At 37.1% G+C, this 22083-nt stretch overlaps 1 protein-coding gene across 1 annotated transcript in view; it reads right to left on the bottom strand.

The window, feature by feature from the left end:
• LOC150080070 (DNA repair protein XRCC1-like) overlaps positions 1–20890 on the bottom strand; it is a 179056-nt gene extending 158166 nt beyond the window's left edge. Inside the window, exons 1-4 of the mRNA XM_090381651.1 lie at positions 20798–20890; positions 15442–15639; positions 9169–9327; positions 337–423 (exon numbers count right to left, since the gene is read on the bottom strand). Coding sequence (XP_090237777.1) covers positions 337–423; positions 9169–9327; positions 15442–15639; positions 20798–20848 — 495 coding nt within the window. The 5' untranslated portion in view covers positions 20849–20890. The remainder of the gene's footprint in view (positions 1–336; positions 424–9168; positions 9328–15441; positions 15640–20797) is intronic.
• Positions 20891–22083: the final 1193 nt, after the last annotated feature.

Raw genomic sequence — 22083 nt, 5'->3', positions numbered from 1 at the left:
TTCATTTCAATTTTTGAAGCTTTGTAAACAAAAATTGCACAGGAAGCGAAACTCGCTGTGCAATCTAAAATCTAAAATTTTAGTAGTAAATACCCTGACTGCGCAAAAACGAAACCACACAAATCGAGGGAAGACTACTTTGAAACAATCCTGAAAAACATATATGTACGTATGTACATATACTCTGTATACACATATATATACTCTGTAAAAGGTTAATATTCTGTAAATAACTACTGATGCCAACATCGCGAAATGTACAGTCTGATCCCTAACCAGCTTCAAACTGCCACTTAAAAAAAACTTTAATATCTCTAGAAATATTCAAGGCCATACCTGCTCTTTAGAGGAACTTTCTTTTAGCTCTTCAAGAGCCTCAGGAGGTGAGTGAAATGTAATAAATGTCAGTCCATATTGGATTGTCTAAAACAAATAAAAAAATAAGTTATTTCTAAATTAACTTTTCACTTTGACCACATCAAACATATAAGATAATGGTGTCTGGACAAAGTATTTGAGATTAATTTTGCAACCTCTGTTCTATTAAAAGCCAAAGAAAATCAGGTTTAAATTCTGACATAATATCCAGTTAAATTGAAAAATGAATCAAATTAATTAATAAATAAAAATAATGCCACTATTAAAGTAATACTTAGATTTTGAAACTTTTAAAAATATTAACATACATACATTTAAACAAAGCTACTCACAAGTTTTGGCATTTTGTAACTGCACTTTCTATGGCTTCTGTAGATTTCGGGGTAAGGGAATAATGATTCAACCCTAATCTACCTCTTAAATTTGAGGCTTCTCTTGATGACAGCTCTCTGACTTCTCTTGATTAATATTGTCTCAGACCATCATAGTCGCCTTTACAAAGCAAAAACCCTTCCCTTTACCCCTGATGGTAGTTACCTCTTTGAATAAATCCCATTTCAGCACACTGTGATCACTGCCACCTAGTGGTTCCTTTATCTGCAGATTCTTAATGCATGAAGAATCACTACTGATAATCAGATCAAGAGTATTATACTACTTCTAGTTACCTCCCAAACATGCTGATGTAGAAAACAATCATCCAATAAATCCACAAAAGCCTTGCTAGTGTGTGAGTGACCAACCCACAAATACCAGTCAATATCTTGGAAATTAAAATCCCCCATTATAAGACTCTCTGATTTACTGGCCCACTCTATTTCCCAGTACAGGTTCTTATTATATTCCTCAGAGTTATTAGGCCTATAACACACTCCTACTGTCAATTTTGATCTCCCAATGCTTATGTCCCACCAAACTGACTCGACACTGCACTGTTCAGCAATGTCGACTGGCTGCACTTCCTTGGATTTTATGTGTTTCTTAACTAATAGCATAACCCCCTCCTCCGTTCCTATTCTGTCTATCCTTTCTGTACACATTGTACTCCCCAAATTCCAGTTCTGCATTCCTTATATCTGTGTGACACCACGTCTCTGATATCCCAACAATATCTGACTTTGATGTTTTGAGCAATACCTCAAATACATCAAATTTATTTACCAAACTCCTAGCATTGGTGTATACAGAAGTATACATGCACCTCTTCCTATTCTTAGCTACCCTAACACAACCTATGTGTTTACTTGTACTGCGATGACTCCCAGCAGTCTCTGAAATACCCTGCATCTTGTTTTCCAGGCGGCTGCTCATTCCAATAGAAGCAGTGCAAGAATCACTTTCACCTCTGCCAGTGTCTACTGTTAATCTATTAGTCCTTGTATCCTCCCAAGCTAGCAGTTTTCCGACCCACCTAACACTGCCTCGATAGCATCAGCAAATATTCTTGCACCCTTTGTATTTAAGTGTATCCCATCCCTGTAGAAGCAGTCTCTCCTGTTAACAAGTACAGATCATTTGATCCATTTATTTGTCACAGACATGATCCATTTGTTTGTCAGGCAAATGAGAAGCTTGAAATATCTTAGATCTTGGTAAATCAGAATGCTTCCAGTCACTAAACTGTTGTTTAGAGTCTGGATCATTGTGAAAAATCCATCCAAGTTTTATCATAAGTCATTATTTGATTTAAGAAGTTTTGACCCTGTGTTTCAAAACGATCATGCATTTCTTTGCTGTTTTTGTTCTGGAGTCAAATTGGTGGAATCCAGTGAGTACAGATTAGTGACATTTTCGGATGATCTTTCACAATATTGTGGGCACTTCCATATGAAATGAACATTCTAACAGCTAATCACAAAGTGTAATTCGCCTGTCTTCATCTAAGATTTCCTGGGCTTTTGCGATTTGCTAAGGAGTTGCTGAGGAGGAAGGCTAACCAGGTCTTGGGTCACCTGCAACAGGCTCACTGCCTTTACTGAATCACTTGTGCCATTTAAATATGGCCATCCTACCAAGTCACTCAATACTATATGCTTCATTCATCTCTTTAACTGTTTCTGATGCACTTAAGCCCCATCTGACACAATAATGGATCACATATCGCTGTTCAATCTTTATGTCCCACATGATACATACTTCAAAACGATTGTCAGTGATACGAGACGAAAAAAACTCTCTTCACACAACACTAGCTCAACCAGTACTGCCATGCGCACACAGTCTGCTCAGTAGTGATCAGGGAAAGCAACTCTAGCGGCAGTTATGAAAAGTTAATGCAGTAAACATAAACTCTTGCAACAGCCTGTGAATTAAATGATCACCCAATTGTAAAATCATACTGTTATATTATGTTTCATTTATTGAAAATTATTTATTTATACATATATACATATGCATTGTAATAATTCAAGTAAAGAAAACAAACAAAAAAAAAGAAAAATAATAAAAAGAACAAAATGTATGTGTATATCCTGAAGTTAAAATTTTTTATTTTCACGTTCACTTTGTCCTCATCATTGTCTTCTTTTTTTTGTTTCATTAGCATTAGCATTAGCATTAGTAGAGGCATTTGATGCAAGAAAGCAAGCTTATGCAGCATCAGCCAAAAAAAAAAAAAAAAAAAAACACTTCACCCCTCTGTTCGTTCAAAATACCTGTCCAGCTGAGACTTAAACTTATTTAGGCTATCAACTTCCACGACAAGGGATGGAAGTCTGTTGCACCAACCAACCACCCGCTGGCTAAAGGCAAATTTCCGCACGTCTATCCTACATCTGTCTTTCCTCAATTTGAATTTATGCCCTCTCAGGTGATTATTCTGAGCGAGAGGAAGAATCCCATCAGCATTGACCATGCTCAAACCATTCAAGGCTTTATACACCTCTATCAGATCACCTCGCTGGTGCCTAGTCTCCAGACACTGTAATTTGCAAAACTTAAGCCTTTCTTCATAAGAGCACCCCTTTGTTCCATTCACTAATCTTGTTGCCCTTCTCTGTACTTGTTCCAGCAGCTCTACATCCTTCTTGAAATGAGGCCTCCAGACCTGTATACAGTACTCTAGGTGTGGACTGACCATTGCCTTATACAAGGGAATAATCATCTCCTTATCCCTGCTAGAAAAATTCCTATATATCATTGACAATACACCATGAGCTACTCTTGCAGCCCGTCTGCACTGCTCAGAGAACTTCATATCTGCCTGTACAACCACCCCCAGGTCCCTTTCATTCTCTACCACTGTCAGTGTAGTACCACAGAGTTGATACATTGCTCTGGGGTTGCTGTTTCCCATGTGTAGTACTTTACATTTGTCAATGTTAAACTTCATTTGCCACCTCTCAGCCCATCTGCTCAACCTTTCCAGATCCTGTTGCAGCAGCATAGTGTCAGTAGTGTCCTTGACAACCCTGCCTACCTTTGTATCGTCTGCAAACTTCGACATTAAGCTTGATATATCATCATCAATATCATTTATAAATACAGAAAACAATAATGGACCCAACACTGAGCCCTGAGGGACTCCACTAATAACATTAGTCCATGACGAGCAGTGGCCATTGATTACCACTCTCTGTCTTCTCCCCCTCAGCCACCCCTTTATCCACAGCAGCAATTTGCCTCCAATGCCACACTGCTCCAATTTGTACAGCAGTCTTCCATGTGCAACAGTATCAAAAGCCTTTCTAAGATCCAAGTATATAATATCAAAGTTATTCCCTGCATCTAGTTCCTTTGTGACTGCATCATAGTATCCAATCAAATTGGTCAGGCAAGACTTCCCCTTAACAAAACCATGCTGTGTCCGAGCTATAACTGAAGTCTTGTCTAAATGATTCTGCAGTGCTTCTTTAACTAGTGCCTCCATTAATTTTCCTGGAACAGAAGTTAAACTCACAGGTCTATAATTACTTGTGTCAGCCTTTGATCCTCCTTTGTGAATTGGGGTCACATTTGCACATCTCCAGTCTGTGGGTACCTCCCCTGAGTCCAAGGAAGCTCTCATAATTATGGCTAAGGGTTTGCTTACTTCCTTTGCTGCCTCCTTTAATATAACTGGATAGATTCCATCCACCCCGGGTGCCTTTCTTGTGTTTATCTTCAACAATTTCTCCTCCACTTTACTCTCAGTTATTACAAGATTCTCTAGCTTACTGCTAGAGTTGAATACACCTCTGGCTTTCCCCTCGCTAAATAACTCCTCATGTGTGAATGTCGATGCAAAATATTCATTTAATTTGTTAGCTACCTGAGCAGGATCATCAACAGTTGACCCATCGATATCAAGTGGACCAATCTGATTCATCCCCTTCCTTCTAGAGTTTACATAAGTAAAGAACTCTTTGCTGTTTTTCTTTGCATCCCTTGCCAAAGATTTCTCGTAATCTGCCTTCGCCTGCCTAACCTCCTTGGTAACTTGGTTACAGATCAACTTGCATCTATCATAGGCTTCTGTGTCATGTGTTAATTTGTATGTATCCCATGCATGTTTCTTCTCTGCCATATGCCTCATTAGTTCATCTGACATCCATTTAGGCCTAAACCTTGAACAATATTTCTTAGTTGGTATGTAAAGCCTAGTAGCTTCCAAGATAAGTTCTTTGAATGCTTCCCATTTTGCATTTGCTGTTGGTAACATCATCAGTTGGTTCTACTGTATAGAATTTAAATACTGTCTCAGTCCATCGTAGTTGCCTTTACGAAAGCAATAACCCTTCCCTTTACCACTAATGGTAGTTACCTCTTTGAGTAAATCCCACCTCAGCACACTGTGATCACTGCCACCTAGTGGTTCATTTATCTGCAGATTCTTAATGCATGAAGAATCACTGCTGATAATCAAATCAAGAGTATTCCTCCCTCTAGTTGCCTCCCTAACATGCTGATGTAGAAAACAATCATCCAATAAATCCACAAAAGCCTTGCTAGTGTGTGAGTGACTAGCCCCCAAATTCCAGTCAATATCTGGGAAATTAAAATCTCCCATTATAAGACTCTCTGATTTACTGGCCCACTCTATTTCCCTGTACAGTTTCTTATTATACTCATCAGAGTCATTAGGCCTATAGCACACTCCTACTCTCAATTTTGATCTCCCAATGCTTATGTCACACCAAACTGACTTGACACTGCACTGTCCAGCGATGTCCACTGGCTTCACTTCCTTGGATTTTATGTATTTCTTAACTAATAGCATAACCCCTCCTCCCCTCCTATCCAGTCTATCCTTTTTGTAGATGTTGTACTCCCCAAATTCCAGTTCTGCATTCCTTATATCTGTGTGACACCACGTCTCTGATATCCCAACAATATCTGCCTTTGATGTTTTGAGCAATACCTCAAATTCATCAAATTTATTTACTAAACTCCTAGCATTGGTGTACACGCAACTATACATGCACCTATTTCTATTCTTAGCTACCCTAACACAACCCATGTGTTTATTTGTACCGCAATGACTCCCAGCAGTCTCTGAAATATCCTGCATCTTGTTTTTCAGGTTTCTGCTCATTCCAATAGAAGCAGTGCAAGAATCTCTTTCACCTCTGCCAGTGGCTACTGTTAATCTATTCGTCTTTGTCTCCCCCCAAGCTAGCAGTTTTCCTACCCACCTAACACTGCCTCGATAGCATCAGAAAATATTCTTGCACCCTTTCTATTTAAGTGTATCCCATCCCTGTAGAAGCAATCTCTCCTGTTAACAAGTACAGTCCAGGCTGAAAAAAATTCTACCCCTTGAGCCTTGCACAATCTTACCAGGGCCGAATTGATCGACAAGGCTCTCATCATATACTCCCTCCTATCGTGTCTGGGCAGAATTGCAGACACTTTCAAATTCAACCCTATTTCACGGCTTTTTTTCAACAGTGACCTGTACTTGTTAAGCAATTCTGCCGGTCTCCTACTCTTGATATCATTTGTGCCAACGTGTACAACTATATCACCTTTTGTGCCCTTAAAAGATGATATCTGCTCTACAACGTCATCAACCTTTGCTCCTGAATTTCAAGGAAGTGAAGGACGATTAAGAAATTCAATAAGTGGTATAATTTGCACCTTTTCTTCAATTTTTAATAAGAGGTACATTGTAAAGCTGGTGGGTAAATCAGAATTAGCTGAGACAGCACAATATTACACTAAGTAAGCTCATAGATAGGCTGAAGAGCAAGGATTATTTTATTGTGCATCCCGACTTCTCAGTTTTAAATTTTTCACATAACATCCCTGGGGTAGATGGAACTCTATCCAATTACATTAAGGGAGGTGGCAAAGGAAGTAAACCAGATATAATGAAAAAATATTTACATAAGAGTAATATTGACAGTATAGTTCAAAATTGTAAACTGTTTTTACTTAAACCTAGTGATTTTAACTTTATAACTACAAGAATATTGTCTAAACCTAGCTTAGTTTTAGATATATATCCTATTGTTCATTTTTTAACTTACCAAGATTTAAATCCTTGGGATTTTATTAAGGACTTTTGGGCTTTAATTTTTCATGGTCAAACTAAGATCAACACAACAAACTAAGATCAACACCATTACAATTGGGGAGAAATTACTAATGGTGGAAGTTTCATGTTTCAGAACTGTATCAATAAGGAACTATTAATATGGGAAGAACCTTTAATAGGTAGTGATTTTGTTGAAATGTGTAAAAGAGTATTTGAAGGTATGTTAACACAGGTACCTGTTAAGTATAAAGCTCCACAATCCCTGTACAGAACTCCTGTGATCATCACTACTAACAAGGACCTGTGGCATTATGCTACTTTAGATGAATATGCACTAAGAAATAGGTGTTTTTTGTATTTTTTCAGAAGGACAGCAGTCAACTACGGAGGATACTACTCAGAGTGGGACTTTATTGAATATACAGAAGACCTTACAAGATTTGTCGAAGCAGTCACAAAAAGTAAGCCAGATACTACAACAGGGATTCAATCTAGCCGGACGACCAGATTTAGCAACCAGTACTTCTGCAGCGGGACACCAAATCAGCTCGGGCTTGACGACTGCCTCAAGTGCTGTAGATGTAGCAAATGCTTTGTACACGAATGTAAGTGCGATACCAGCAATCTTAGCGGGAACAAGTACAAGCGACGAAATAGCAGCAGCGGAAGCGAGGACGAACAACGCTCCAAACTTCCAAGATCTACAATCGACGATAGCACCACAACTGACCACAGCAGGGAGCGACCCAGCGAATCAACCGGAAGTAGCCCAGGAAGAAGAAGCCCAACCGGACAGGAACCTGGAGTTCATTCCTCCCCTATTCGAGAACGACAACCTAGCCATAATTATGAGACATTTTCACAACTGGTAGTTTAGCTTCTGTTCTAGGGAAAATAATGGAGTCACTGGTTTAAGAAGTAATGCTGGATCACCTAGACAAGCCTGCAGTTATATTTTAGACACTGTGTTTGTTAAGGGGAGATCTTGTCTGACCAATTTGATTCGATACTATCATGTAGTAACAAAGGAATTGAATGAAAAATATAATTTTGATATCATATAACTTAGATTACAGGAAAGCTTTCGATACTGTTGCATATGGAAGACTACTGTACAAACTGGAGCAGTATGGCATTAAGGGCAAGTTGTTGCTATTAAAATATGGAATGGTTGAATGGGAGAAGCCAATGGTTATCAATGGACTCTTTGTTATCTGTAGAATCCCCCAAGGATTTGGTGTTGGGCCCATTGTTGTTTTCTATACAAAAAAAATGTTTATACTCCAGCATGACCACCAGGTCAGTTGAGCTTGCAATAAATCATATTTAGTTAACCATATTTAGCAGTCACGGTCCACTCAAACAGCACGTGCTACTGCACTCCCTCACCTGACTAATCACTACGTCAGGCCTAAAAATGATACTCATGAAAGAATATCAGGCTTAATGTCCAAGTTTGGAGATGACACAAAGGTTGGTAGAGTGGTTAATAACAGTAATGATGACATGCTACTGCAACAAGACCTAGAAAAGTCAGTCAGATTGGCTGAGAAATGGCAATTGAAGTTTAGCATTGATAAATGCAAAGTACTGCATATGGATAGTAGTAACCCCAGAATAATATACCAAATTTGTGTTTTTCATTTCCCACTACACTCAGGATAGTGGAAAACAAAAAAGATCTGGTGTAATTGTGCAGTCTGATGTGAACTTCTCTGAGCAATACAGAAAGGCTGCCAAGCCAGCTCATGGGATTTTGTAAATGATATACAGGAATTTTGCTAGCAGGGATAAGAAGATTATACTATTGTATAAGGTAGGAGTGGCCAACTTAATTTGTGATGCGATCTACTTTTTTCCTTCAAAATGTGCCGTGATCTACCATCTCAAAAATTTCATTGCACAGGGTGCACAAATCGAGGGATGACTGTATATTTAAAATTCGTCGTGATCGACCAAAATTAAATCCACGATCGACTCGTTGGCCAACCCTAGTATAAGGCATTGATCAGGCCACATCCTGAGTACTGCATACAGGTCTGGAAGACTTATTTTAGGAAGGATGTAGAGCTACTGGAACAAGTACAGAAAAGAGCAATGAGATTGGTGAGGGGAACAAAGGGGTGCTCTTACCAAGAAAGGCTTCAGTTCTGCAAGGAAGAACTAGACAAACTATTGGAGGAAATAGATAAGTGAAATGGGAAGGTTTTTTTTTTTTTTTTTTTTTTTGCTGATGCTGTATAAGCTTTCTTTCTTGCATCATATGGCACTACTAATGCTAATACGAATTAACTTTACATAAAATGCATGCAAAAAATTTAAAATATACTTGCTTTGTTAAATGGCTGAGCACATACAATCTTAACAAGATCCCATTTCTCTTGTATTAAGACTTGAGAGAGCTTGTCAGGACCAAACATCCTCACACGGTTACTATGAGTGCCATTCCTGCTTTCAATAGGACTCATAAATGATGAGGTAACCAACAGCACCTACACAAAACACAATCAAAATTACAGTTTGTAATTACTTTCAAATCTAAGAGAGGTTATGAATCATTATGGATATTATTTGTTTTTAAGTGAATCTGTAGCATAGTAAATAAGCAGAGGAACGTCTGTTACTGCAAATTAATTTACATATGTTCCATCTGGGTATGAATAAAAGTAAAAATTGATGAAAATGAAGCAATAATGCACTCACTGCACAGGAAATCAAAGACAGTAAAAAAATACAAAAATACTTCAAACATAATATATGTATTGTTTTTATTACAAGGCATTATCTTTCATATGAAGAAGCTACTGCCACAAATTGCCAGTGTTACATAACAATTAAAAAGTACCTCCTCCCAAAAAAAAAAACTATAGTGCTACTTATTTATAATACAGTGAAACTCCCCATCCCAAGATGGCCATTTCACGGGGCCTTTAATCTCATTTGTGAAAGAATAGGCACTCTCATCAATACAGTACCTAATAGTACAGTACCTTCTATCTTTCAGTTTGCAAACACAGCTACAACTTCTCAAATATCAACCACCATTTCCCTAGATCTCCAGTTAATTTTGCAGTAGGGAGAGGAAAGCTTGCTTTACTTAAATTCTTCTAAAACTCAGTCCATGCTGATCTTCAACACAGATATATATACAAGATCGCACATCTTTACTGTAGTGAGGATTATCTACAGAAAATATGTGTGATCTAGCAGTACTGAAGTGAATCACATCAGTACAGCTGGAATAATTCATGCAAACTTTGAGGTATAAACTATGCCAGATTACTTGATAAAGAATGATGCCATCCACATCACCTGTACAAGCCATATGGTAATTAGATAGCCGAGACAACAATTGTATATCATCTGATGATACTTAGATCAATATCCTTGTTTTGGATATAGATTCAACTTTACAGTCATATTTTTTTCCAGTTGTAATGCAACAATGTAAATATTGCTTTACTTTTACTATATAGTAGTGTCAAATGATGCAAGAAAACAAGCTAAGCCAAAAACAGCATCAGCCAAAAAAAACAAAAAAACTTCCCATTTCACCTATTCATCCCCTCCAAAAGTTTGTCTAGTTCTTCCTGGAATTTATTCAAGCTATCCACTTCCACAACAACAGATGGAAGTCTGTTCCAGCAATTAAACACCTGCTGACTAAAGGCAAACTTCTGCACATCTATTCTGAAACCATCCTTCCTCAACCTGAATTTATGCCCCCTCATGTGTATAGTCTAAGAAGGAGGAAGTATCCCATCAGCACTGAGCTTTCCCAATTCATTCAAAGCCTTAAATGCCTCAATCAGATCACCTCGCAGGTGCCTTGTCTCCAGATGCTGCAATTTGCAGGACTGAAACCGTTCTTGGTAAGAGCACCCCTCTGATCCACTCACTAATCTCACTGCCCAATCTCTGCGCCCATTTCAGCTACCCTACATCTTTCTTAAAATGAGGCCTCCAGACCTGAAGATGTGTATACTCAAGATGTGGCCTGACCATTGCCTTATACAATGGAATAATCACCTCCTTATCTGTGATAGCAAAATTTCTGTATATCATTGACAAAACCCATGAGCAATCCTGGCAGCCTGTCCACTGCTTGAAGAACTGAACTTTATATCTGACTGCATAATTACCCCAAAGTCATTTTCACTTTCCTCTACCCTGAGTGTAGTACCACACAGTTGGTACACTACTATGGGTTTACTGCTACCCTTATGCAGTACTTTGCATTTGTCAATGTTAAACTTCAAACTACCATTTCTCAGCCCATCTGTCTAGATCTTGTTGCAGTAGCATACCATCAGTACTGTCATTAACCACCCTGCAAACCTTTGCATCATCTGCAAACTTAGACATTAAGCCTCCTGGTCGTGTCATCTTGACAAGTAATATTGTTTCAAGCACAGTGCATTGCCCGTACCTTAGAATAAAGAAATTTTACCTTTTTTTTTTTTTTTGACTCTATACAAATCTCAAATTTTCTCTAACATGGAATATTGTTCCCACATCAGGTGGTGCCCCCAAAATCTCTCACAAGCTCCTAAACACTAATCACAGAGGTATTCGGCTTCTGCTGCATGCCTTTGTATAAATATTTATGAGTACTGTTCTTCTGAATTGGCATCTGTAATTCCACCTTTTTTAAATAAACCAGTCTGAAAATGTACCTCAACAAGTTGACATCCATTAGGTTTTCATCTTCAATCTTACCAAACTAACTTTTCCTCTTCCCTTTTTGTTCTTTGGAACAATCAACAGAAATCCGAATGAAGTATTCAAATCCAGTGTCAACAAGTATAATCTGTCTTCTAAATGTTCAACCCTGGAATGTTACTAAGTACTATACATTCTAATATCTTTTGTGTTCAGGAACACCACTAAAGTGAGGGAAAAAAAGAAAGAATGAAAGAAAAAAAGAGGAAATATCACTCTCTGTCTCCTGCCACTTAAATAAATAGCAGTAATTTGCCACTAATGCCACACTGCTCAAATTTGTCCAACAGTCATTCAGGGCAGCAGCTGCTGCTGTTCACAGCTTGTACAATTCAGTGGAGTAGATTGTGTTCACAGCTTGCTGCATTTTAATCCTTGAGTACGTATACAAAATCTAAGTCCGTAAATTTCTAAAATATTTTCATTTAGAATCCTGCAGTTTCATGATAGAATGTCTAGAAAAAAATGTACAGAATTTACTACCAATAAAACTTACTAAATACAATATAGAAATAACTTTAAAAATTTAATTTTTAAAAATTAATAATTCCTATTTAGAATTTAATTGCAATTTTTCTTCAGTAAATCTAATTGTAATTCCACACATGCACACTTTTCTCTGCTATTACATATCCATAAAACCAACTTATTTTTGAATAATCATTACACTAAACTAAATTCATATCATAATAAGAAACTAAAACTCGAGACGTTGTCTCATTGCACCTTTTAATACATGTATGATATTTCAAACTGAATTTTTAAAATATTCTTTTTATTTATTTTTCCATTACAGTAGTACCTTGGATTGCAAGTAATTTGGTTTTGGTCTGCTAGTGTTTTGCAGGACGAGCAAAAATTTTTAATAAATTTTAACTTGATAAACGAGAGAGGTCTTGCAATACGAGTACAGTCAGTCCTCGTATAACACGTGTTCACACTACACGGATTCAATCATACACAATTTATAAATAGGGAAACGATATCTTATATAACACGAACCGAATTCGCTTATGCATGATTCGCCTTTGTGTTTACAAGAAATGGCAGTCGAACGTAGGCCAACCGGGCTAGCCGGGTGGGTATCAAAGTACTTGTTTGTTATTTGTTATTTGGTTTTTAGGAGCATTAGCAACTAAGGCCATATTGCTCCGGGATATGCGGTGGTCATTCCCTGACCTTTCCGCATTCTCCGTATTTGGTGGTGACGGGCTCGAACCCCGGTCTAATCAAGAAGCGTGTGCTATGCACTGCTGCTCCTTCCCACCTGGCTACGGAGGCGCCATCAAAGTACTGCAAAAACCTTGGGAGGTGCGTTATGGCCACAGAAGCCTATGCGCCAACAACTACCAAAAAAAAAAAAAAAGTCGAAAGCAGAATCACCCCAACCAAACGCAACACAATAGGAATGAAGAGAAGATTCTGAAAATGTATTTATGTTTTTTATATCAGTGAAGGGGTAACACATTTCACCATAATAATGTAAAAACCCACAAAATTCCAGCTGTCGGTAATATCGCAAATGCAATTAGATCGATTTTACTACTAGTTTATAACAGATTCCACTAGCAGGAACGCAACTGGAAATTGTTTTTATTGTTTTATGGTAGTAACCCCTAGAAATGTGCTCTAGTAAAATGTGAGGTGTTGATAGCGTATCTCTGCCTTTACGGTGTTGTTTATTCAGGTGCTACATGCGCGCAGCTTTGTTTATGTGTATCAAGCATGCCTCCTCATTTTGTAATCATGCTTTATTCCCTAAATAAAGCACATGATCACATGCTGATCGGGATTGTGGGTAATCATCTCACATGCTCGGTCTCAGTCGGCATACCTCATTCGTATACAGTCAACATTGTAGTCAACATTCGTGCTAGCATTGTGACCATGTGTATTTTTTTATTTTGTGTTCAAATGTAGTGACTGTTCTTTATCAACAGTATATTACGAAAATGGCCCCAATGAAGAAAAGGGTTGAAAAGGAAAGCAGTAAGAAGAAGGAGATGATTACGGTAAAAGTTAAGAAGGAAATCATCGGGAAGCACGAACAAGGTATGTAAGTGGCCGCCATCACAAGATTTTATAAGAAGTCTACGTCAACGATTTGCACAGTATTAAAGAAGAAAGAAGGACTAAGGGGAATAGATGTAGCAAAAGGAGTCACGAGAATATCAAAGCAACGGCCACGTATTCTGGAAGAAGGGAAAGGCCTTGTGAGAAGTGAAAGGCCTTGTACGCCAATCTCGTAAGTAAACTGCCAGGTACGTCTACAGAAAACGAAGAAGGCTTCGTGGCGAGCAGGGTATGGTTTGATAACTTTAAGAGGAGAAGTGGCATCCATAATGTTGTGAGGCACGGAGAGGCTGCGAGTTCGGACGCTAAGGCAGCTGAGGCGTTCGTTGCCGAGTTCCAGAAGCTCATGGTTTCCGAGTGTTACCTGCCGCAGCAAGTTTTTAATTGCGATGAGACGGGGCTTTTTTGGAAAAAGATGTTAAAGAGGACCTACATTACAGCAGAAGAGAATGCAATGCTCGGTCACAAGCCCAAGAAAGACCGTCTCACCCTCTTGCTGTGTGCTAATGCAAGCGGTGATTTCAAAGTCAAGCCTCTGCTCTTGTATCATTCTGAGAATCCACGAGCTTCAAGAAATGCAAGGTACAGAAGAGCCAGTTAAACATTATGTGGAGGTCCAACAGCAAGGCTTGAGTCACTCGTATCTTGTTCGTTGAGTGGATCAACGAGGTCTTCGGTCCTGCAGTGAAGAAATACCTTTTAGAAAAAAAACTGCCACTCAAAGTCTTGCTGGTTATGGATAATGCTCCTGCTCATCCTCCAGGCCTTGAGGACGACTTACTGGAAGAATTCAAGTTCATTAAGGTCAAGTTCCTTCTCCCCAACACTACTCCATTACTCCAGCCCATGGATCAACAGGTCATTTCAAACTTTAAAAAGCTTTACATCAAAGCACTATTTCAGCGATGCTTCAAGGTGACCGAAGGAACTAACCTTACCCTCCAAGAGTTTTGGAAAAATCATTTCCACATCGTAAACTGCCTCAAGATCATCGATAAAGCCTGGGATGGGGTCACCAAGAGAACCCTCGATCCTGCTTGGAGAAAACTGTGGTCTGATTGCGTTGAGGGGTTTGCTCATGAACAGGAGCTGCCAGTTGTCGATGAAATTGTGTCCTTGGGGACGACCATGGGATTGGAGGTGAATAAGGACGACATTCGAGAGCTGGTGGAGGAACACGGCCAGGAGTTTACCACCGACGAACTGATGAATCTGCATCGCGAGCAACAGCAAGAGGTTATGGAGGAGATCTCGTCTGAGGAGGAGGAGGAGAAAAAAATGGAAACATCCCTCTCTCTTCAAATGAAATTAGGGATGTGTGTAAAATGTGGGAAACAGTGCAAAATTTGGTAGAAAAGCACCACCAGAGTAAGGCTGTGGCAGTGCGAGCAATGAATCTGTTTAACGACAATGCAATGTCATATTTCCGTGAAATCCTCAAAAGGAGGCAAAAGCAAGTGTCATTGGATAGGTTCCTTGTTAAAGTCACACAAAAAGAAAAAGTCAACAGATAGCAGTGATTCCGTTAGTGACAGTGAAAGTCGTCCTACCCAATAATTAATAAATTCGATTGCTTTATGCATATTAAATTTAAATATTAAAAATACAAAAAGGTATGTATGTATTTTGTATTAATCATTTTTACAGTATATGAATATTTTTGAGTTTTGGAACAAATCATCTGGGTTTCCATTATTTCTTATGGGGAAATTCGCTTTGATATACAAGTGCTAGGGATTACATTTCCGGAATGAATTATGCTCGCAAACCAAGGTACCACTGTACTTTCAAATATACAACTATGTCTATACCTGGTAATCTTTTGAAGTATCTGAGGAGCGACTGACTAGTACTTCTATGAAAGCTGATCCTTCATTACCAATATCAATAGAATGAATCTCCGTAGCTTTTTCGAACTGTAAAATAACTGATGCTTGTTTCTCCCCCGCAGAGGCACACTTCCATTTTCGATAAGTCTCAGATTTTAACAAATTTTCTGCCTTATGCACCTAATAAAGATAAATATGAAAGTCGTTAGACTCAGGCAAAGACAAGATCTCCAATATTACTTCTTTCCTCGAGTCTTCTTTCTATTTGAGAATAAAGAAAGGAAAGAATTTTGTCGGCTTTTTTTTAATCTCGAGCATGCAAAAAAAGTTGAAATAAGGTAGTCTCGGTACTCTAGAAATAGATATAAGGCAAGTTTGCACTCTGTAAGTCACAATTGAAATATCTTAATAGCCCAAAGTTAGATTGCATTGATGAATTACTTTTAAAAAAAACTTAATGAAATGAAAATTGCCTGTATTTAATTCTGACATGAGGGTGCAAATATTTAAAGAATGTGTAATATTTAATGGCATTATCTACTAATAATCCAGCAAGAGGACTATCAAATAAAGTACCTGAATGATTAAAAACTTCTATGCTGTACTTGAGAAGTATTTATCATAACTTTCCCATGTGCTGACTAGACAAGTGGTAGATCTGAATAGCAATACTTCTTGGTGAAAAGGGACACGCACAATAGGAAAATAGGTTAATCCTCAAATCTAGCATCACAGCCCTTAAAAATGTCTAAATGAGTCATGAAATTCTGAAAACCATTGGAGGGAGGGAGAGAGAGAGAGAGAGAGAGAGAGAGAGAGACTATGGAACTGGAATTGGGCCTAGACAGTTATCAAATAGATGTGCAAAATTTTCCTGTAGCCAGCAGGTCTGTTCATTGCTGGAACAAACTTCTTTTTGTAGTTGTGGAAGCTGATAACTTAAATAAATTCAAGACAGAACTAAACAAACATTTAGAATGAACGGATGGGTGAAATGGGAAGGATTTTTTTTTTTTTTTTTTTTTTAGCTGATGCTGCATAAGCTTGCTTTATTGCATCAATATGCCTCTACTAATGCTAATGCTATTACAGCAATTTTTCTGTGAGAGAGAGAGAGAGAGAGAGAGACTATAGAACTGGAATTGGGCCTAAAACCTTCCCAAGGACAAACAAAACATATGCTGAAATCTGTGTCATAATAGTAATAATCAAAGCAAATCACTGCAGGGAAGTGGCTTATTCATAAAAAACATTCGCATTACTGCTAAAAGCAAACAAGGAAGTAAAGGAAAATACTAAAGATGAAATATGTTAAATAAAATTATATATTAAGAGGGATCAATGTAAGCGTTATACAAAATGGATAAAATCAGTTAAGAACTAACAAAACAAAACACAAAATATAAAACTGAAAAAATATAAAATGTTAAAAGCAATAAAAATACAGAAGTTTTTGAAATGTAGTGCTTTTCATTTATTCACAAATTCATGGCATCTATCAGCTTAAATAAGATATATAAGTTGTCACATTACTTGTACAGCAACAATTGACACAACCATGTTCATAAATGAAGAGGTAGGATGAGATCATGACTGACCAAATTCCACAGATAATCATTTTATAAATTAGAACAATATAGCATTTAAGGCAAGTTACTATGGATAAAGTAGTTATAAAGGGCCACTGCACTTCATGGATTAACGTAATAAGTGGGATTCCACAGTTTGGTGCTAGATCACTTACTGTTTCTAATAATTATCAATTATATTGACATAGATATTTCAAGCTGGAGGCTGTCGATGATACAAAGGCAGATAGGGTGTATTACTTCAACAATGCTTAGATAAATTATCTTGTTGGGTGAAAATAGGAATAATGCTGAGGTCATGCATCTGGTATTATTGTTATGCAGCAATAATCCCAGAACAACATGAACATTAGTTGAAAGTAACATCAAACTCAAGACAGCTGATAATGAAAAAGGACAAAAGGTCTTAGGAATAAATTTAGTCTGATATGAAGTTCTTGAAACCATGTGGACGGGCTGCTAGGGCAGCTCATGTGGTCCTGTCGTTGATATGCAGGAACTTTACCAATAAAGACAAAAAGATGATTATTCCATTACATAAAACAATGGTTAGGCTACATCCTGAATATGGCAGACAGGTTCTGACATTTTAACAAATATGCAGATCTATAGAACACTATTTGGAAAGAGTTCAAAGATGAGCAACAAGACTGGTTAAGGATATACAAAGGAGTATTCTCATCAAAAAAGACTTGAGTTCTCTAAAGTTAGTGTTTGGAGGCCAGACATCTAGAGTAACCTGATCAATGCATTTAAGGCTCTAAACAGTTAAGTATACTAAATGCTAAGTTTCTTGACACTTAATCACATGACACACAGAAAAGGGGAAGCATAAACTTAAATTTAGAGGAGACAATTATAGAATAAATAGATTAAGTTGCATTTAGTCAAATAATTATTGACAGTTGGAACAAACTCCCACCCATACTTATGGATGTTGGAAATTTAGATAAATTTCCAACTGCCATAGATGGACTGAACAAATAGTTGAAAGATTCGGTGAGAATCTTTCAACTCAGTTTGAAAAAGTCAATTCGTTACAAATATTTATTTATTATTTTGCATCATTCTGCCAATACTAATTACTTAATGATGCTACTATCAGGGAAGAGTGGACTTTTTTTTTAACACTATTTTTGTTAAACACCATTTCTTTTTAATATTGAGAGTTGACACCTGCTACCATAGTTTTAAAATGGCATCACACATAACATCAAAAATTGCTTACTGTTAAATTATTTGGTCATGCCAGTGTTCTGCTGTTCCACACACACTCACCAAGTTAATGAGGTACAAAGTCACTCCATTTATAATCTTAAAAATTGGTAATAAATAATTAAAATTATTCACTTTTGATGTCACAATCCTCAAATTCCATTCTGGAATTTGCAATGGTGGAATCAAAGAAAACATTTTTGTTGAATGGCTTGTGTGGTGTCTCAAAGATGCCACATGCTCAGATCAAGGTTAAGACAACCTGTTTTAAGATAAAGTATTACTGAGACAAAAAGAAATTTGCAAATAAAATTTTAAAGTCAGAGTAGTTATTCCGAAAGCAGTATTAGTAATTTACATAAAGATCTGCAGACACTGGGTCAGTTTTTACCAATCTGTAATGCACAGTTTGGCATAAATGCCCATGGTTCAACTCAGTGTAACTGCTAAATATGGTGAGTTTCCTTGTATTTTCTCTCTCTCTCTTATGAATTCCTCTGACCATGTGATCATCCCAAGTATAAACAGAATTTTTTTTTTTTTTTTATAAGAAAATGTTCAGAACAGAAGAAATCATAATGCATGTTAAGAAGGCAACTAAAAGAAATCTAAAAAATATATATATTTCTTGTGTCTCAAAGTAATGAAATCAACAAAAAGCCCATTAAACATGGCCAAAAAATTGCCCATTAAACACAAAACAGAAAAAAAAAAACTCCAAACGTTTCTGTTTGGAGTTTTTTTTTTTTTTTTTTTTTTTGTTTTGTAATTTTTCTTAATAATAAGTTACAATTTAAAAAGCCTGTAAAACTGTGATGAAGTAAAACTGGAATTTTCTGTGTGATAGTGACAATTATATATGATAAATGGCTCTATTTCTTCTGTTTTTTTTTTTTTTTAATTAGTCAAACACCAAAAAGAAATTTATCAAATAAAGAATCTTCTGAAACTTTTTCTAAGTGGATGGGGTGCCATGCTCATGATGCCAAAATACCTCAGGCTAGTTCCAATATCGTGACATGGAAAAATTGCTTAAAAATATTGGTTTACATTAATATCTGTTTTAATAACTAATTTAAGCACCATCAATAAACATATCCCATAAATGGCCATCTTTCCCTATGTAATGTATATCTAAGGTCAAAATATATTATTGTTTTAGGTACCACATAATTAAATACAAGGTTGTTTGATAAGTTTCTAGCCTTTAATAAAAGAGGAATGTATTTTAGTGTATAGATTTTTTTTTATATAATTTGAACCTTTATATGAATGCATGCAAAAGTATGACTAAGGTTTCTGTATTATGTCCTAGACTTTTTTGACATTCCATCGGAAATGTAACTTTTGCTCATCATCAAAATCCCAAAAACTTTTGGCCACATATGTAAGCATGGCTTCATCACTACCGACATGAAACAAAACTGCAACGAAAATGATGGAACCCTGCTAATTCACCACCTACAAAGAAGGAAAGTCAGCCTTATCAATTGGCAAGGTCATGGCATCTGTTTACTGGGATTCAAAATGAGATAATAATGGCAGTTTATTTTTTGAAAGGGACAAATAATAAACAGACAATACTATGATAACTTAGTAACTAAACTACAAAATGCAATCTAGTCAAAGAAGCCAGGAAAGATGACTGAAGGTGTTCTGTTCATATATCAAGTATTGCCATGGTTGCATGGTTCATGCTGCCATGAACTGCTGGCCTACTCACCGCACTCTCCAGGTCTAGCCCCATTTGATTTTCACCTATTTTTGAAATTAAAGACATTTTTTTTCTGTAAGAAAATTTTAGTCAGATTATGAGGCAGTGGTAGATGAACGCTCTGTTTTTTTTTTTTTTTTTTTTTTTTCAGGACCTTCAAGAAAGCAACTAAAAAAATTCCGGGTTCACAAACCAAAGCATCGGTAGAGAAAGGTGATTTGAGGTACAAGCAGACTGCATCAAAAAATAGTGTAAGGATCCAACATCGGACAACTCCTTCCATACTAAGCAAAAAATTAACGATCCTCATACATAATGGGTTGCTAAGGCCTCAAGAAACAGTATATAACTGTGCTCTACATGACAGTATTAACTGTTTAGTTTGCTTACATCATACTTTCGAAGAAAAAAAAAGGAGGGGGAATCCAATTCTCAACAGGCAGAACAAAAGAATTAAAAAAAAAACCTATAAAAAAATTCTCTCGCCCCGAGAAGACTTTCTGAAGTTTTAACTTCAGCAGATGACAGAAAGAGCATCCTGATGTGAAACAACACATAGCCAGTGTAATGGACGCGTGGATAACCCATAAGTGAGATACAACTTATTTGAATGACAGGATTTTAAATTTTTATTAGACATTGGGATGCAAGAAAACTAAATTCTCAAACTGAGTATTAAATGCTTAAAGTAGGACGTAAGTTCAGGAAGATATAAATATTTTCCTAACATTTATTTCTTGGTTTACAAATAGTAAACATCAAAATACATCATGAAATGGTGCTGCCACGAAACAAAAATATACGGTGGAGTAACTCATACCGTATCTTCGCTGCTAAAAGAAACAACGTGCTTGACTGGGATAATAGGCATCTTCAGTTGCTAAAAATTTATATCATACGTTTTCGTATATTATCAAGTATTACTATAATTTTCTTTTACGATTCCAAGCGGAATCAGGAAAAACAACACTAACCCAAATACCGCGCTTAACTCTTAGAGTATTTTTCGCGTTTCATATACGCCCTCCAGTGACATAAGACTGAAAAAAAGATAATAAATTTATACCAAGATCATCGAACAACATGAACATAAACAATAAAAATAAATAAATTATCATATACATAATTTTTAATGCCGTATGGTATTTTTAAGAGAAAAAAATCGTCAAAAAATTTACATAACTGAAGCAATGACTGTAATTTAAAGAAATACTCACTCTACTGACCAGAACCACTGTTTTCAACACCATAACCCCGGGGGCTCACATCTGGTGAGTATGGGCTTGGCAAACCCAGGGTCCTGAGCTGGATATCATCATTCTTCTCTTTCTTGGTGGTTCCTTTCTACTTCTCTCTCTCTCTCTCTCTCTCTCAGAGGGTAACTCGGGAATTTTTTTTTTTGGCTGGTGCAGCATAAGCCTCAGGCTTCCTTGTACCATGTGGCTAATAATAATAATCTCTAAAACCATGACCAGCAAAGAGTATTCCCATCCTCCAATGCACTCACTAGCCAAACAATACGAACTTTTGTATTAATACAGTCATTGGAAGAAGAAATGCAAAGAAAACTGTGATGTGGGGGGAAATTATGTGTTGCGTCGATGAGTTACACAGCTGTTACACTGCTGTAATCTGAAACCAGAATGGGGAAAACGTGTCATCTTCAGACTTTGAAAAAAGGTCTTTTCGTGGGTTTACTTTTAGCAGGAGCCACGATTCAAGAAAGGATACACATACTGGATTTCTCAAAAACATCCATTTCAAAGGTTGTAAATGACTGAAAAGCAAGTGGTTCTTCCATGTCTCAAAGACATAAATGTGGCAGAAAAACAATACTTCAAGATCAAAGCCTTCATACTCTAAGGAAGACTATACGAAAAAAATACGGCATCCAGTGTACAGAAAATAACGTCTGAATTCAACCAGTCCCAAAACTGCACTATTTCAACACGTACCTATTGCCTATTCGGAAGCCACTTGTTTCAGAGAAAAACAGAAAAATCTACTTGCAATGGTGTCGAGAACGTCGTTATTTGGACTGTGGAACAATGGGGGAAAGTCGTGTTATCAGACGAATCACGATACACTTTGTTTTCTACTGATGGT

This window comes from Mastigoproctus giganteus, chromosome 9 (genome assembly GCF_048544385.1).
Source record: "Mastigoproctus giganteus isolate SK-2022 chromosome 9, ASM4854438v1, whole genome shotgun sequence".
NCBI lineage: Eukaryota > Metazoa > Arthropoda > Arachnida > Uropygi > Thelyphonidae > Mastigoproctus > Mastigoproctus giganteus.
This window is presented reverse-complemented; position numbering and strand designations above follow the sequence as displayed.